Genomic DNA, 18,997 nt, shown 5'->3' with positions numbered 1-18,997 from the left:
GGTTCCTCCAAGAGTACGGGAAGGAGAACAGGCCTTGGGCCTGGTTTGCAAGAGTGTGGTGTGGGTGCCTATCTACCTCGTAGGATCCCAGATGGTCAAGGACTCGGGATGGCATACGTAGCAAGAGCCTCAGGGTGTGGCAGCAGCTTGTCTGGGCTCTTTCTCTTTGGTCACATGAAACTCCCAAACTGGGCTCAGGGACTCCGGTAGTAAATGCGTCAGATGTAAGCATGGCGTACGTGGTGACTACTAGGGATCTCTGCTTTAACCCTTCCCCACTGAGTGACATTCCTCTAGGCTCAGGGTCAATCTTAATAGAAGGGAGGGCCCGACTGTCATGGCCCTTACGTGTCACAGTGCTTGCCCTTCTTATAAACTGTTAACTACTGGGATAAATGTAGTTCGTGTATTAGGAGGTGCTGGAAGGACAACTGGACAGACCATTACAGACCCTTCTGTTTATTTCTCCTGTTTACAGAGCATGCCTTCTCTAAACTTCTGTTTTCTAACGTTGGGGAATGTTGAATATACAGATGCACAGAGAACACGAATGGCCCCAGGCTTCCTTAGCACACTGTGTGCTACTGAGACACCATGCCCAGGCCTCACTCTCCACTGCTTTATATCACTGGAGGAAGGTCTACCTTTTTTTTTTTTAAGGATTCAGATGCTCTGATATGTATAAAGTTATCATGATGATGCTTTGTGTACCCTTCTCTCTCTGGGGTTCTAACACTCCTGCTACAATCTCTGTTCCTCATATTTCCGTCTTTGCTGGTAGGACCTGAGTCTTCAGTTCTAATAGAGACTGTGTTGCTGAATGCCCATGTGACCCAGCTTTCAGTGAATCAGGGTTGATATTGGCTTGCGGTCAGCTTTTCCACCACGGGGATCACTTCTGTGTTTCAACAGCCCTTCCGGAATGCTGGTGCCCTTAGTCAGCAGCTTCCTACCTCCTTCCAGACCTTGTGCTGTAGTCCTAGCCCTCTCCTTATTGGGGTAGGGTCTGTTCTGATGTCTGACCCTTCCCACCCTGTACATTCTGCATCTGCTTCAACTGTGCATCATGTGAAACTTGACCTGCACTTCTCTTGTCATTTCTACGAGATATCCTAGCTCACTGTCAGCCTCCAGTTCAAGTCTAGAAGGGAAGATGAAAATGCATTCTAGGGCCAGAACATTAAACTCAACACCAGGCATAGACAGTGGACCTGACAGAGGTGTTGCCCTACATTCACTCAGCCTTGATAGCGGTCTGGAGATACCCCTCTGTGAGGCCTGGAATCACCAACAACATCCCCTTTGTAAAGTCAGGATTCAAGGATTTCTATACTCTGAAGTCAAGGTCAGAGACACCTTAAGGAGCTTTCTAGGCTTAGTTTTATTTGTAGATTTGAGAGTTTCACTACTAGGCCTAGGTCTTTTCATGACTGACCACTCTATTCGTTTGAAGACCTTTAACAAAATTAAATAGAGGAAAAATTATCACTGACTGAGAAGGCATTGTATGTGAGCTCCATATTGTAGGTTGTGGTGACCCAGGGGCCCTATTGTCTGTAGACTTGAGAGGCCACTGAGGCCTCTTGCTCACCCCCACCCCCACCCCCACCCCCACCCCCAGTGGCTGAGACTTGTCCACTTCATTTTCATTTTAAGCTTCTAGATTTTAGTGAGACGGTAAGAACTGGCTTGCAGTGTGCATACATTCTACCACAGCTCAGAGGTTTCGATCTAATTCTAATAAGTTAGCATTCGCGAAGTTTCAGACACTGAATATTTTGAAGGAGGTCACTGTGCTAATCTTTCTCACTTTCAGGGGAGTTTCATAAAGCAAAAGAGGTACAGGCCCAAGAAAACTACCATTTCCCAGTAGGTTAGCCTGTGATCATTCAAAACTCGCTTGTGTGTAACGAGGACGGGAATATTTTATTAGTGTCTGAGTCTTACTAAATCTAAAAGCCATAAAAATTTAATTTTATATTAGAGTTTATTTTTATAGCTATGTAAATATTAAAATGCTGGACATTCTGTTACTGGTTTAGAGATGATCTTCCAGCAAGTTAGAATTTAGAAATAAGAATCTTTAACTTCTATTCCTAAGACACCAAGTTGAAATCTACGTCTTTTGTTTCGGTTTTTATAGTATTTGTGAAAGCATTCATTCCAGTTGGGTAGCTCCTCCCCTCCTCATATTCTTTGTGATAAAACAGAACAGTGGATTTCACCCAGGGCATTATATGGCCTGTAGGTTTTGATACTGGTTCCACATAATTGAGTATACATCCCAAGGCACTCAGATGGACTTTTAAGCTTTTATATCATAAAATGAGCTTAGCCAAGCATACTCAACCTAAGAGCAAACTTCAGACCCGAACCTTAGAACAGTCAGAGCAAGTGAGGCTGTGGCCGCCACACTGACAGTTCTAGAAAATGGAATATCTGATTTCTCACAAAGGGAGGGCACCCTGGCATGAAGGAGGAAACAGAAGTAACCAAGGAAGGGAGGGACCATTAGGGAGGCCATCAGTGCCATCAATGCCTCCTCCCCATACCTGTGCTCCTTAGTCTCACTGTGAGAGACACTCACAGTCTTCACCCTTCCCTTTGGCTGTTGACTCCCCTCACTACTATGTCCTACTCTCTTCCTGTCTGTGTCTCTCCCCTTTACCTTCCACATTCTTTGCTCCATGTCCACGGTCCTCATTCTGTCTGTCTATGCTCATTGCTCCTACTTATTTAAACCCCTCTTGCCGTCTAAGGCTACTCTGAGTGTCCACAGCCTTCTCGCTCTCTGTGCAAAGATTTATTTTATTTATATGAGTAGACTGTAGCTGTCTTCAGAAGCACCAGAAGAGGGCATCAGATCCCATTACAGATGGTTGTGAGCCACCATGTGTTTGCTGGGAATTGAACTCGGGACCTCTGGAAGAGCAGTCAGAGCTCTTAACCACTGAGCCTTCTCTCCAGACCCACAGCCTTCTCTCTTAACTGCACATGCCCCTCCTGGCTGTTCAAACTTGTCATGCTCCCCCCATTCAAACTTTTCCCTCTTATCTATACCCCTCCTGCCTGTGGCTTCTGCTTACCTGTCTGCACTCCTTACTCTGCCTGTTCATTTTCATGCTATACCCAAGTATAAGGTCTTAATCTGGGTCAGATGTGTTTCCTCTTAAGTCTGGGAGGCCCCAGTTTGGAGCACTTGCTTTATGGCTCCTCTGCTGTCCTTATTTAGCCCCTGAGCATCAGTATTCTGAGCGTCTCCACGACCGCCATTACCTAACCTCATGTGAGCAGATGGTGTAGGCCTAAAGCCTCTCACTGTACCTTACTGACTTGGGCTCCAATACCAATCCTGAGACATCTCCTCAGCCTGGGCCTTGTGGGACATCCTAAGGCCCCTACAGATGAACTTTGTGCAGCTTGAGCCTAAACACATCTGAACGGCATCCCCCGTGCTTGTTACCTGCTCCCCGAGTTGTCCTCCAGGAGCTGGGATTGGCACCTTAAGTCTTCACTGTGGACACTGGCTCTCTTTGGAGTTCTGTGAGGTTCTTTAGGGCTACGTGCTTTTTCTGCTGAGTTTTTTGCTTCCTCTGTCATCTTCAAGTACGATTATGTTAGCAGTGGTTTCCAGCTCTGTCAGCTTGCAGAGGTAGGTGGCTGAGGATGTGCTGTTCACATGTACCCTAAGAGAGCTGCAGCTCAGCATTTCTGATGCCCTTCAGCCCCTGCTGCTTGATGTGGTCACATGACTCTAAATGGACCAATAGGATTATCTGTAACTGAGTATAAGGTGGCTTTACAAAGGCCTAAGAAATGCTTTTCTTTGAAATTTTAAACTCGTTTCACTAAATGTAATGTTTTCAGAGTTTACTTACACTCTGGAGAGTACAGAGTCGTGTCCCATTTCATAGCTGCAAAACAGTCCACCGTGCGTTCTATCCATTATTGGGAGGCCTTAGGTCCTCTTCACCCTTTGGTGATTGTGAATAGCACCACCATGGGTGGCTGGTATGCACCCTCTGAGTCTCTTGTTCAGTTCTACGTTTATAACAGGGATGATATTGTTGGGTGATCTGGCAATTCTGAGTCTTTCTGAGGAACCCCCTTACTGCTTTCCACAATGGCTGACAGTGGAAACACTTTCTCTTGTTCTATGAAGCATCTGCGTTCTTGGATGTGTGTGGGTGATACTGAAAAGATAGGAGACAGAAAGACACTTTGGACTGTGTGGTGGTTGGACAGGTACGGCCCCCATGGACTTAACATTTGGATGCTTGGCCCACAGGGAGTGGCACTGTTAGGAGGTCTGGCCTTGTTGGAGGAGGTGTGTCCCTGTGGGAGTAGGCTTTGAGGTCTCCTCTGCTCAAGCACACAGTCTCCTGCTGCCTGTGGATCAAGATACAGATCTCTCGGCTACCTCTCCAGCACCACATCTGCCTGCACCCCACTGTGCTTCCCACCATGATGATAATGGACTAAACTTCGGAACTGTACGCCAGTTAATTGAACGCAAATGTTTTTCTTTATAGGAGTTGCCATAAAACCCTAAGATAGACTGTGTTTCTGTCCTCGCAGTAATATGTGGTAGAAATGGTTCTCGATGATGGAGTGTTAATGTTTCTCTTTCTTACCTGTCTCAGAGACAGAGATATTATCCCTAGCATTTGCAGAGTGGCTGAATGCAATGGGATAGCCCTCAGCAGTGGGATAGCCCTCAGGAATGTGTACATTTACAGGTGGACATTAGAGCTGTATATTCATGTAACCTGAGACCACTGTCCTAGAGAGAAATGCCAGTGACCAGCTAGTCAGCTTGTAGCCAAAAGCTGGAGCTATTGATGGTAGCTTCATCCAGCCTTCAAGTGATGGGGCTACCTAGTTTAATCCCATTCAAAGTTCATGAGCCCCAGATTGGGAGAAAAGTAAATATTTATATATCAGCTTTAGGGTATAAGCAGGGTCCTGCCCCTACCACAGGTCCTACCAAGCCTTATCCAGTGGTACCTATCTGCCACAGGCAAGCCAGACCCTCTCATTTCTCATTTGAATGGTCAGAACCTTTTAATCCACCATTTGTTTCATAAATTTCTAAAAGACACTTTTTGTAAGACAGGAAGTATGTAAATCTGATCTTGGCCACCCATATGTGGAATCTTCATGAGCTGGGGAAAACCAGTTCTTTGGAAGTATTTTCCTATGCTCATGTTGACCTCAGTGGTACGGTGACCCTGTCCTTGGAACTGAGCGTATTGGCATGATGTTCATGTGTATAATGACGTCACAAGGCATCCACAGAGGGCTAAAACATGGCAGCCTGGCAAGGTTTGCCACCATAACATTTGAGAGTGGTTTCTCTGAACCTGAGTGTGGTGAGAAGGGCCCTCTCACAACCAGGTACTTCCCAAACCCTTGGGAGAGGTCTCTAGTCTGGGTGATCAGTGTTCACAGGTGCCATGACACTGTGTTGAAGCCACTGTCAGTTTGTCTAACATTTAAAGCTGCTTGTGGATGGGCTGCCAGCATCCATGCTGTCTTTCTTGCTCACTGTGATTTAGTGACTGCATCTGAGCTCAAGTCGAAATAAACAGGGACCCACGTGCCCGAGTGAGCAGCCACCTGGCACCACAAGCTCTCGTAGATCCTTTCAGTCAGACTGAGATTTTAACACCTGACTGAAACCTAAGTGTATAGTTCTCAGTTCATCTAATAGTGAGATTTGGAATCTCAGTTATCTATAAGAGTATTGATCGTGTCTCTAGGGCCATCCATGTCTCAGCAACTGTCAGAACTGAGTCTCTGGGACTCAGACTTCATGACAAGCTTGGCCTACATGCTTGGCCACATGCTTATCCGTGCTTATCCATGTCTGTCTCCTTCTGGCTGCTGCAAGTGTGAGTTTACAGTGAGTTCGGGCTCACTTCCAGTTCTCAGGTGCACACCCACACAATGGAATTGCCAGATCATACTGTAATTCTATTTTTAATTTTTTTGAGGAACCGTTGAACTATGTATGCTTCACAGCAGCTGTACCAGCAAGGGGGAGGGGCTTTTGATTTCTACACAGCTTTTATCAGCATCTGTGATGGGGGGGGGGCTTTGATAGCACCGTCCTGCTGGGGGTAAGGTGCATCTCACAGGGGTTTAACTCACATTTCTCTGGTGCCAATCCCAGGTGAGCAGCTGTTCTTGTTTATGTCGAGCTCTCTGTATCTCCTGTGGAGAACGACCTGATTGCATCTTTTGCCCATTTTAATTGAAGCTGCTAAGGTTTTGTTGTGGTTTGGTAGGAGCTTTGTCAACATTTGGATATGTCTCCCACGCTGAGGGCTGGTTGTCTTTTCAAGCTGACTGTGCTCTTTGGTGCAGACGCCTCTTAATTTGGATAGTGTGCCTCCATGTGTAGTTCAAGTGTAAGGTGTGTGTGTGTGTGTGTGTGTGTGTGTGTACCTGCACACAGATCATTAGAAACTTTTGTGATCGCTGCATCTCAAAGACCTGCCTGTGCTAGGGAACGTGGGAGTCCCTTCCTGGTTATTGTCATCCGTTGTAATCCGCAGAGCTGGGCCAAGTGTTTCGGGACCCTGAGGAAGGCACCACAATTCTGCAGGGTCTTTCTTCTCTTTATCTCCCTGTGAGGAAGGAGCCTTGTGAGATCCTCAAGGTCCCAGGCCAGGTACCCTGATGCCTTCCTTGGGGACTGGGGAGAGTGAAGAGCCACTACACTGAGGAGTCAAGCAGTGCTGTCCTCTACTCTCCCCATGTCCCCAAAGTAGCAGAGGTAGAAAAGAGGCCATGAAGTGACCAGGCGCCCAACACCCATCTCTTGCTCACCAGCTGGGATAACTTACTTTATAGCATGCTTGAAGCTTCCAAAGGTTGGGTTTCTTCGAGGGCACCTCTGGGCGTCTCATCGTGAGTCATAGACCTAACATCTGTCTCCTGAGGGATCCATGATCCCCAGTTGGTCAAGGCCTCTGGTCCTCTCAAGCTTTCTTGCTCAGGTAGGCTTGCTGTCGTGGTAAGAGGGAATGATCAGACAGGGTTGTCCTACATCCTGTCAGGGTCCAAGGTAAAGGGAGATATGTGTGCTCAGAGAGAATCACACGCAGCCTTTTTGGGGACCCAGTTTACTCCCACTGCCATTTTACCCCATGACAGATGAAAACGTAGGATTAGTTCCAGAATAAATAACTGGGCAGTTTTACAAGATGATAAAACCAATAACTAACAAGTTTCTAAAGCATTTGAAGCCTTACAAGTGCTGGCTTGTCAGAAACCAAACTGTAAAGACTCTAAGCAGAAACAAGTTCTCAGGTTAGCACTTGCCTGGGGGGACAGAGTCACTGGAGCTGCAGGGTAAATGCATCTCTAGGACCCTGTTGATTTCTCTGACTTGGTTCACCCTATATTTCCAAGTCCACCACCCTCCAGCTGTTCAATGCATGTGTTCACCTGACATGTGTGCATGTGTGTTGATTGCTTACATGTTTGTTTGTGTGGTCAGTAATGTGAGTGCATAATTTTACAGACTGATGTACTTCTGTGCTCAACTTCATTCAGCCTGGACCAAGTTCAACATCCCTTCAAGATAAGAGCCACAAAGAAATTAGGAATAGAAGGAATACATCCCAATGTAGTAAAGGCTGTGTGTCCTAGGTAGTAAGTGGGGAAAACTGAAAAACTTCTAAAATTAACAGGGAAACAAAGGTATCCACTGTATTATTTCTCAATAATGTGCTTGAAAGTCTAATGAGCAATAAAGAGAAAGAAAAGGGATATAAATAAGTAATGAATAGGTCAGGTTATTCTGCATCCAATATTATCCTATTTTTAAAAGACACCCCCAAAACACTCAGGATTTCAAACCATGGTAAATGTGATGGTTTGTATATGCTCGGCCCAGGGAGTGGCACTACTGAGACAGTATGGCCTTGTTGGAGTGGGTGTGTCACTGTGGGCGTGGGCTTTAAGACCCTCATTCTAGGGTTGGGGATTTAGCTCAGTGGTAGAGCGCTTGCCTAGCAAGCGCAAGGCCCTGGGTTCGGTCCCCAGCTCCGGAAAAAAAAAAAAAAAGACCCTCATTCTAACTGCCTGGAAGCCAGTATTCAGACGAAGATGTAGACAGTAAGTCACTGTGTCAAGAAGTGGATATAGAAGCTGGAGAGTTGGCACAGTGGCTAAACACACTTGTTCTTGAAGGGATTCAGGTTTAATTCCCAGTACCCATAGGATGACTCACAACCACCTGTAACTCCATTCTATGCCCTTTTCTGACCTCTGTGGAGAGGAGACATGAACGTGGTACACATACATACATATGTACATACATACGTACATACATACGTACATACATACAGGCAAAATACTCATTCACATAAAATAATTCTTTTTTTTTTTAAAGGAGAGCTGGGTGTGGTGGTGCACACCTTTAGTCCCAGCACCTTGGTGGCAGAGGCAAGTGGACCTCTGTGAATTTGAGACCAGCCTGGTCTATCTACATAGTGAGGACAGCCAAAGATACACAGTGAGAGCCTGTCTCAAGAAGAAAGTGGGTGTGAAGGAAAAAAGGCAAAATAAAGAGACAGGAGCTGAGGCTTCCGGTTACAGATTGAATCCCGAAGTCTGAAGATGGATGTTTTTGGGGTTCCCAGGGCCCTAGTGTCTGTCTCAGTTATGGAGCACATGGACCTACCTTGTCTAAGCATCCCCACATGTAGCATCTCTGTGTGAGTGGTGGTTACCAGAACTACCAGGCATTTAAACCCTTGATAAGACCCTGGAAGAAATCCCTTCCTCTTCCAACAAGACTCTTAGGGACGAGAGATGCCCAAGCGGGACCTGAAGGCACTGAGGGAAGAAGGCTTCTATAGCAATGATGCTGGCATGGCTCTTTGCCTGTGGGTCCCTCACCTGCTTGAGCTGCTGCCTTCGAGATGCCGAGGGTAGCCATAGAAACTTACCCAGGTGCTTATGGATTCTAGCTTCCCAAGATGTCAGTGTCTGCCCCTTCCCTGTGCCTTCTCCACTGCCTGAGCAATCTGCCCCTGACTCCTACGGAAGCAGCTTGCTGACCTCCTTGTAAAAACAAACAGTTCTATTCCTTCTGTGGAAACAGATGGAAAGAAATTGATGTCTTTGTCTCAAACAAACAAACAAACAAAAAAAAAGAGAGAAAAAGACAATATACCTCTTTTTTTTTTTTTTTTTGACATCCATTTCTTTGGAACAAAACTGGAGGTTGTCACTCCAGCAGGAGTGAACCATCCTTCAGAGAGGTGGGAACCGGACTAGAGAGGCTCTCTGCATTATGGGATGTGGTATCGGTAGTGTGATGGTTTGAATAAAAACTACCTCCATCGATCAATATGGAGTGGCACGTTTAAGAGTCGTGGCCTTGTTGGAGTAGGTGTGGCTTTGTTGGAGGACGCAGGTCACTAGAGGGTGGGCTTGGAGGTCTCAGAAGCTCAAAACCAGGCCTAGTGGCTCACAGTGACATCCTGATTCCTGCTGATCCGAATGTTGAAGTCTTAGCTCCTTTCCCAGCACCATGTCTGCCTGCACACCACTGTGGCTCCCACCAGGATGATAATGGACTAAACCTCTCAAACTGTAAGCCAGCCCATTTTTTTTTTCTTTATAAGAGGTACAGTGGTCCTGGTGCCTCTTCACAGCAATAGAAACCCTAACCAAGACAGGTGGTCACCGCTGATATCAGGTCTGCTTAGCCACCGTAGCCTGGAGCCACTTTCATACTCAAGGGGACACTACCACTATAGAGAGTTGTTGGAGTGTTGTGATGGTGAAGTATTCATTGTGCCGAAAGACACTTCTGGACCCTTGCTACTGTACTGGGGAGGTAGCAGAGAAAGCAGACTAAAAGCAGGGCAGATTCCTGAGGTAAGAGGCACAGGTGTCTCTTCCTTGCAAGGACTGTGACCTTTCTTCTATCCAGGGCAGTCCTGTCTTAGACATGCCCCAGTTCCCTCACTCCTGTCTCCTTTAAGTTGACTTTTTTTTTTCTTTTCTATTTTTCGGAGCTGGGGACCGAACCCAGGGCCTTGCACTTGCTAGGCAAGCGCTCTACCACTGAGCTAAATCCCCAACCCCTTAAGTTGACTTTTAATTATGTATTTTGAGTACCATGTAGCTAGCCCAGGTTGGCCTTAAACTCCTGATCTTCTAGCAGTACCCTTCTCAGGGCTGAGATTACAAAGGTGTTGGTTTTATAATTCTTTAAACATTGATTTGATTGATTGATTAATTCTGTGTGTGAGCATGTTCCTGCCATTATCTACATGTGGAGGTCAAAGGACAACTTGGGAGAGACTTTTCTCCTGTTGTGTCAGTTTCCAGAGACTGGACTCAAGTCCTCAGGCTTGGTGGCAAAGACCTTTATCCACTGAGCCCAGTTTAAAACTTTTTATTACGTATTCATGTGTTCATGTGTGTGTACGTGGCATGCCATTGCACCTCACAAGTTGCACCTCACAAGTGCTTAAATTATAAGTGCATATTACCACGTCCAACAAGATCAGGCTGCTCTTTCCCTGGTAGTCTTTTGTCCTGGGATCAGCTGAAGCTGGGCCCAGACCACATACAGTCAAAGCAAATCATAAACAGGTGACGTCATGTGAGTGTGATGGGTTACAGTGACAGAAAGCCCTAGGGAATGTGTCCCAGGGAGCTGTAAGCATGCCGGTCGGGGGCTTTAAGGGATGCACGGGAGTTTGCTACTGAGAAGGCAGAGCAGTGTATGGAAAAGCGTGGTTATGTTCCAATGGCATGGCAAACCCAAAAGTTATGAGTGGTGGCTGCCCAGAGCTCAACTGAGTGCTGTGTTCACCACACCTACCGCAGATTATCTCAGCTGCTCCTCCTGACCACCCAAGGCTCTCCTTGGCAGGGCACTAGGTTTTGCCAAGTGCTATAGCGTCTATTTAGGTTCTTGTCCCCAGTCTGTTCCTAGTGCAGTTATCCCAGGGCAAATGCCACCTGCTCATATGGCATGGTCCTCTTCTGTGACAGCTAAACTTAGCTCACTAGCATTTTGTTGGATCTGTTCATAAGGAACACTGCTTTCTTGTGACGTTTTTTTCTTCTGGCTTTGATATCCAGTGATTTGGAAAGGCTTCTCTGCTCAACTGTTTTTGGAAGAGTTTGTGTAGAGGGTATTGGTTCTTTAAGCATTTGTCAGTGTACACCGGAGAGCCACCTAGCCTAGGCTTCTCTGTGGGAAGGCTCAAGTCTCAAGCTCATTAAAAACCACTCAGGTTTTCTGTCTTGAGTCAGTTCTGATATTTACGCCATTCTGAGGAGCCGCGTTCCGCTTCCTTAATCTAGTCACTGCTGCTTTCTTTCATGCTACTTCAGAGTTCCCTTTGTGCAATTAAAAGCAGTGTGTTCACTGTTGGTTCCCATATACAGACAGCCTCACTGTCTCTCATAAACAGAGGGAGCCCTACTATGTTTAGTAATGAAGACTGGGGACCTGGAAGTGGCCTTGGTTATTTCTACCTGTTCGTCGTATGGTCTATACTTTGAATCTTCATTTCCACAAAGGATGGATGTCAGGATTGTGGGCTGTTTACAACAAACTGTTCTCTTCTGTTAGTGTCATTGGTGCTAATTCCTTTCAGGTGTTCACCTCCCATGGCCCCACCGTGATCATGCCTACCTGGTTCTGCTCTCGAGCCTGGTTTTCCCACGTAGGGCCATTTGATGAAGGAGGACAGGTAAGTGCCAACCAGTAGAATTTGGGCTCTTTGTGGGTTCCCCTAGTTAGACTGGGGTTTTCAGCTTCTTCCTACCACTCCTCTGTTAGTTTCCTGGTTCTTGGCTCAATATCCCCCCCTTCTGCCTGTGGTGGTGAAGTACAGACTTGTAGCAGACTACACTGTGGGTGACTCCCTTTCATCTCCGCCTTCCTTGCATTCTGACTCACCCAACCTCTCCCAGGTTCAGCATCTCATTCAGGGCCTCCTGGGAAGTCAGTTTATCGTCCCCCTTCTCTCCACTTTCGTGGGCTTTCCACTCTCGAGATCATGCAGCTCAGAAGCCACTGTGCTCGCTGATTGATTATCTCATGGTTCTTTCCGTTGATAGTTTGCCCCCCCAGACCTTTTCCAGTGTACAAAGTGGAATTTAAGGCAGGACAGGGTCTCAAGACTCTCAACTAACCTACCTTCACTTCATCCTCAGTCTGTCTTAGAATTCATTTCTTACCTGCTGAGAAAAACTAATCTCCGTTTCTGTCTGGTGACCCGCATCACCCTTAAGTGTCAGTAGATTCTTTCCTTTTATTGAGGCAAAACCTGGCTGTGGTGTCCAGGTCGAGCACTAGCTTCTGGGTTCAAGCAATCCTATGAGCTCTGCCTCCCAGATACCAGGGCCACAAGTGCCACCATCCTTGGCTCTAAGCAAAAACACACTTCCATAGCACCTGATGGTCAGGCTCAGTATCCAGCTTGGTGAGCATTGTCCTCTGGCTTTTGCAGGGGGTTCCAGAGGATCTGCTGTTCTTCTATGAGCACCTCAGGAAAGGTGGTGGCGTCTTCCGGGTGGACCACAGCCTGCTCCTCTACCGATACCACTTGTGTGCAGCCACACATTCAGTCCTTGAGTAAGTAGGACATACCAAGTTCTGGAAACATCTGGGACGGTCCAAGAATAGGTGAGGTGCTAGTGTAGCCTGGCCTAGGTCACTCGAGAGTCACTGGTGTGACTGGGCCCAGGGTTGGTGGAGTCAGGCCGCATAATGGCAGGATATAGGGCATGCCACCGAGCAGGTTAAGGAGGGGTCAGAGTATACTACTTTACCCTTGTAGGAAGTCCTTCAGAGCTGCTGAATGTTCCACAGAGTTCAGGAAACATTACTGCAAAAGCCAAATATGAGTTTCCCTGATTGTGTGAGGTGAAGGCTCTCTCCCCACTTTCTTCTCATTTGCCCCAATCTAGCACGGCTCACCGTGAGCCCCAAGAGGAGTTCTGAGAAGAACTCCCTCATGGTGGAGGGAGTTGTCACAGCTGGTGCCTGAGCTATGCCTCCATAGCTGATGATCCCCTCTCACTCTTCTTTGTCTAGACAACTCTCCTCCTAGCCCCCTGGTTAAAGAAGTGGATAGGGTAAAAGAGGGTGAGCTTGTTAAGTCCTCAGTCTGTACTGTGTGTGAGACACTTATATCAGCCACCTCACTATAATGTGAATTGTGCCTGTGCTAGGGGACTGTCCCCTCTATGCCCCACTGGGGGGAAGGGACCTCTGGGTACTGTCTTAGTGTTTTATTGTTATGAACAGACACCACGACCAATGTAAGTTTTATACGGGACAACATTTAGCTGGGGCTGGCTTACAGTTTCAGAGGTTCAGTCCATTACCATCAAGGCAGGACCATGGCAGCATCCAGGCAGGCATAGTGCAGGAGGAGCTGAGCTCTACATCTTCTCCTGAAGGAAGCCAGGAACAGACTGAGCATCCTCAGGCAGCTAGGAGTAGGGTCTCCAAGTCCAACCCACAGTGACACACTTCCTCCAACAAGGCCATACCTTCTAATAGTGCCACTCCCTGGGCCAAGCAAACACAAACCATCATAGTACCTTATTGCCCAAACCATGGATTTGCAGTAATTTACTTACAGCTCTAGAGTGGCAGTGGTTATGTTCCTGACCTGGCTGGAGCTGAGTGGACCTTCCCTCCTGAGTATCTTACGTCTACCACTCAGACTTCAGGCTCCAGCATCTCAGTGACTCTGGGGTGGGTCCCTGGACCTTGGACCTGCACCATTTACAAGATTCAGCTTCAGGTACAACAGAACTTGCCCTCCTTGCATCTGATCTTCAATCACAGCTTGAGAGGAGCGTCTTGCAGGGTTGCTGTCAGGAAGCAGACCACTGATGGGACCAGCTCCTAGGAAAGATGCTCAGAGGACATAGCAGTCCTGAAGGCTTGTGGGAAACTCAGAACACACAGTGAAACCCACAAACAGATGCACATGTTGTGCAGATTTAATCAGTCTTTTACATCACTTAACAAACAAGTAGGAAATATGTAAGGATTGAGAAGATTCCAGCAGCCCTGCAGACGCTAGCAAGGCTCTAGGAGTTGTGTACTAAGCTGTAGAACCTGTCTTAATTCATATTAAATGGCTGAAACTGTATGGGATATGCCATGTACATCTTAGCTGCCCAGTTTCCTATGATAAACTGGTAGGCTAGTAGCTTGTGACCATAGATGTTTGTTTCTCAAATGCCCCGACCCGCAGGGCAGTCGACCAGGGCCTGGGGTTCACCTTGGAGAGGATGGGGGATAAGAGACGCAAAGAATGGACAGCAAGTCAAGAAGTCTGATCAAGCTGACAATTTTTAATTTTTCTCAGGCAGAAGATATACTGGAAGAAGCAAGATGTGGGGAGGGGTTAGGTAACCACCAAAGAATGGGCCTGGCTCGATGACCAGGATATTGGCTGGGTAAATCGGCCAGCGGGGGGAACAGTAGGGTGGGTTGCTTAGTGACCTGACCACCGGTGCTAAGCGACCTGACAACCAGATTTATTCTATCTGTTGAGTTCAAGCAGAACTGCAGGTTCAGGCTCAGGTATGGCTGCTTTGATCTAGCATAAGCACAATTGCTTTTTAACATGAAGGCTGCTTCCACCCTCTTGAGGCTGCTCCCAACACTGAAAGGTCTGCATGTTGGTCACAAGTGGTATCTTCCTAACGTGCTCTCAAATTCCAGGAGAGGCACCATACTCTCTGGGGCGCCATCTGCCAAAGGCTTCACGTCCCCAATATCTCTGGGGTAGGATTTCAACATAGGGAATGGTGGTACTAAAATGTTGCACCTTCAGCCACCAAAGCATTAAGTTAGAAATCATTACAGTATCTTGAAGAATCTAATATGAGGAAATTAGGCAGCCAAAGGGAAAAATCACAAAGGAAAAACGTATAGGCCACAGCCTTCAGCATGTGCCATGGAGCAGTAGAGACTCCAGGTAAAGGAGGAGAGGCCAGGAATAGAAGAAGAAAAGCTGGAATAATAGCAAGATTGTTGTAAAAATAAAACAGAGAATTAACAATACTAGCCACCCCACAGACATTTAACCAAAAAGTAAAAGTTTTAATTTAGTAATTTAAGAACATTCACAGAAGATAGCCAGGCCAGGGGACTTTTCTGGGATATCCTGTAACATGGCTAAGGAAAGTATCCGTTTCTGCAACACCATTTTAGGAAGCAGAGGAGGACGCTGCTGGGTATTGGGAGGTAAACAGGCTCAGTGCTTTGGAGCACCAGGTGTACGAGACACTGAGCGGAAGGCCATGCTCGCCACCGATCAATCCAGCTGCCGTCTCATGATGCTTGGAGCAGCAGTGCCGTGAAACAGAGTACAACTGTTTAAAAAGTCTCCTAGTATGGTTTACATCACCCTGTATTAAATCTTAAACACAGCACTGTTTGTCCAAGGAAGGCGCCCCTTCCCACGGTCCTCTGATAGAGGTAGAGTGTGTGACAAAGCACCGTAGCAGCTGTCCCTGGTGCCAATTCTACCGGCTGGTGAAACCATCTTGCACCATCGTTGTGCAGGCCACGTGAGCATGAGATGCCTTGAGATCATGTGGTCATTTGTGTAAGGGAGGTCCTTCCCATGCTGGTCTGTGAAGCTCAAGCCACCTGGGTGGTGACTTGTAGCCCACCCAGCAGGCATTCATCATGTCTCTCAACAGAGCAGCCTGTGTGTATAGAGCAGCCTGTGTGTACAGAGCTCACTCCTTTGTGTTTGCACAGTAAGCTTTGCCACCCACAGCACAAAAATAAGTGATCTAATGTAAGTTTCTGTGTTGGATTAAAGTCTTTAAGCTGTGAGCTGCGGCACCTCCCAGGATAAAAGCTGTAATTACAACCTGAGGCTTGCTTAAGAGTTGAATTTGCCCAAACCTCAGGTGGCAATGGTCTTGATTCTGTCATTTTTAAAGCTCAAGATGACCTGAATTTGTGTCATTTCTATATATGTGTGGAGTACTTCATATGGCAGAGGGCACGAGAATAGCATCTCCAGGAACCAAACATTCCTTAAACTTGAGAGCGGCTGAACCTAGTATGTTGTCACGCCATCCGTCTACCTTTACTGATGCTTCATCTTTCAGATCATGTATGGTTAGCCGTTTACGGTACAAATGCTGCCTGCCCTCTTCTGGAATCATGGTTAAGGTCTGTAGAGAAATAAGTTTCTGACCTTGTTTCCCACGGCCATATGATGCTGGTTTAAAGAGCACCAGATAAGACCCTTTCTCCAGATGAGCGCATAGCAACAAGAAGCACCTCAGTAGGGATGGGGGGGCCAGACGTGACACCGCTAGTGACCTAATCCTTGGCGTCCAGCCTGAGGCTGCCTCTGCTGACCTACTGCTGCAGTGGTACCTGACAGGCTGTCCCCTGTGTTCTTATAGCCTTTTTTTTTCTGACTACAGATGCTCCTGGCCATTGGCCATATCCTCTGGGAATAGGCCACCACTCCTACCCCAGGACTCCTATGAGCTGATGCAGTACTGAGTCTATGATGTTTTAGCCTCTTCCCAGAAAGTTTCAGAAACTCTCACATACAGGTCCAAGAAAACCAGTTCCCTTAGCTATTACCCTAAGCTCTAAATTGATGGTTTCATAGCAAAAAGAGATGGATGTGCTAGGTGCCAGATGGCCTGTTCTCTAGGCAGACTCCTAGGAGAAGCGAGTCCAGTGCAGAATGCTCCTTCCTTTTTATAACTTCCCTCATCCTCTGTTAGAGACCACCTAGTAAAATTCAGAATGCTAAGGGCCTTACAGGCCTAAAGCCCAGTCCCGGTGGGTCATTCCTCTATAAAATCATTGGTGCCCAGTGTTTTGGGGAACCAAGCTGACTTCACTGTACAGGGAAACCCACCATCCTGCAAACCAACTTCACAGATTGAATATGTGACATCTTGCAGGGTTTTCCTTCCACAGAAACACCCAGTAGACCCAGCTAGGGCATGGGCAGGATGTCACCAGCACATCACCTGTGCTTGGTCTCTAACAGGGGCTGTGTTGCACGTGTTTACTTACCTGTGTACATGCCCTATAACACACATGCAGAAGTGCACATTCACATGTGCACTCATACCACACAGCACATTGTAGATGCACTCCTGGTTTTGATGCATATACACACATGTTCATCTTGTCTTGATCAGACACCGAACAAAGCAGACCTCTTGTACTGACCAAGGCTGTGGAGACAGGCCCTCAGGTGGTCCTCAAAAGGTCAGGTAAGGACAAGCAGCCCTCTGAACAGGGCAGTCCTTGAAAAGCCTGAGATGACAGAAGGGGCCTGGTAGCCCCTGCTAAATCTCCTGTGTTTGTGCAGTCATGAGCCCTAGCAGGTCTCTTCAAGGGCACTTGAAGGCAGGAGGCAAGGGAGACCCTTGTGGCCAGGATGGGGTTGGAGGTTTGCCTACTGGTGCACCATAGGGTCTGAGCAGCCTGTGCCTGGATTTCCCTCACACCCACTCTGAGGAGAACCCTCATCCACACTTAGGCAGAACAGATGCCCCAAAAGGCAAGTCTTGCTTTTTTGCCTTGGCTCCACCATGCTGCTTGACTGGTACCATCATGTAAGGTTTGCTGAGGGATAGAAATCAGAAGGGCCTTTCTTGGCTTATGACATTGGTGAAGTATCTGCTCCTTGCACAAGGCCTGTGAGGTCAAGGTTCTCACTCTTAGGGTCTTCCATTTCCTTAGGTGATGGTATGGCTGCAGTGAGGTATACGTATGGAATTGAAGTATATCTTGCTTGTGACTTTCTCATTGAAGGGGGGCACTACAGCCATAGGCAGAACTGGCTGGGGTTCATAATTAAATGCTATTCACTTAATGTGGTTCCCCAGAACCCCTAGGGAATCCCCTACCAAAAATCACTGACTGAGCCCAGCACAACCCTAATTAGAATGTTTAACTTGGGAGGTCTCAGGAAAATGCTGAACTGGCAAAACGTGCTCTGATGTAGGTAGTGACACAAGAGGTTCCACCCAAAGGACCAGGATGCTAGGGGTCTGGGCAGAGAGACAGGGTGGAAGGCCTGGCCCTCAGATTAGGGACAGTGGGTAAGTAGAGCTCAGGGGGGCCTGAGAAGAAACAAGCCCTGGAGATCTGCAAACAAAGGGCCTGCTGCCTGGGAGCAGGAGCAGGTATGTCTGTGCTCAGAAAGGGACATCTCTGGGATTGTCTGAGGCAAGGGACAGCCTGAGGCAGAAAGTTTACTTCCTAATGTCTTCGTATTAACAGACCTTTCTTCTGAGTATTGACTATGGGAAATTAGACCCATGTTGTTGGGTGGACTACAACTCCCTTTCACTTTCTAACTCAAAAGGACTAGTTTCACATCCTGGAGAGGTGCTCTGTCAGTGGACTTAAGTTCAGTTCCCAGCATCTACACAAAAAGCTAGGAATGGCAACGCACACCTGTAATCTTAGTGCCGAGAAGGGAAACAGGAGAATTCCTGGAACTTTTTGGCTAGCTAGTCTTGCTGAATTGGTGAGCTCCTGCTCAACCTTGTCTCAAAAAATAACGTGAAGAGTGACAAAGATACGAGATGCTAACCATTGGCTTTGCATGAACCCTATACATGTTAACACAGCTGCCGAAGAGGGAGGGAGGGAAGGAGGGAGGGAGGGAGAGGGAGAGGGAGAGAGAGAGAGAGAGAGAGAGAGAGAGAGAGAGAGAGAGAGAGAGAGAGAACAAACGAACACACAGCCATCCATCAGGTCTATATCAGGTCTACATCCCGCCTAGAAAGCAGGACCAATATGGGTGGCCCAAGGGCATTTGTTTACATGGTTCATGGTGACCTCTTCCTATGAGAGGTGGCAAAAGAACAGAGTTAGAGCTCACTTGGATATGGTTTAGATTCAGTGGGCTCCCAGCCTAAACAGGGTGTGGCACTCATGTACGTCCCCAGGGCTAATGGGCGAGGTGGCACTGGAGCCCAC

At 47.3% G+C, this 18,997-nt stretch overlaps 1 protein-coding gene across 20 annotated transcripts in view; it reads left to right on the top strand.

The window, feature by feature from the left end:
- Window positions 1–18,997, top strand: part of Qtgal (queuosine-tRNA galactosyltransferase) — a 60,492-nt gene that overhangs the window by 33,231 nt on the left and 8,264 nt on the right. For 16 of the 20 annotated variants that reach the window (XR_015630856.1, XR_015630857.1, XR_015630854.1 and 13 more), the window contains 2 exon segments: window positions 11,640–11,735; window positions 12,498–12,622. Coding sequence is in view for 10 of the 20 variants with exons in the window: in NM_001443684.1 (NP_001430613.1) it covers window positions 11,640–11,735; window positions 12,498–12,622 (221 nt within the window). In the remaining 10 variants the exon portion in view is untranslated. 20 annotated transcript variants of the gene reach the window in all.

Source organism: Rattus norvegicus, chromosome 10, assembly GCF_021556685.1.
Source record: "Rattus norvegicus strain SHRSP/BbbUtx chromosome 10, alternate assembly SHRSP_T2T, whole genome shotgun sequence".
NCBI classification, from domain to species: Eukaryota; Metazoa; Chordata; class Mammalia; order Rodentia; family Muridae; genus Rattus; species Rattus norvegicus.
Note: the sequence above shows the minus strand (reverse complement) of the source record. Positions and strands in the feature narration are given on the sequence as shown.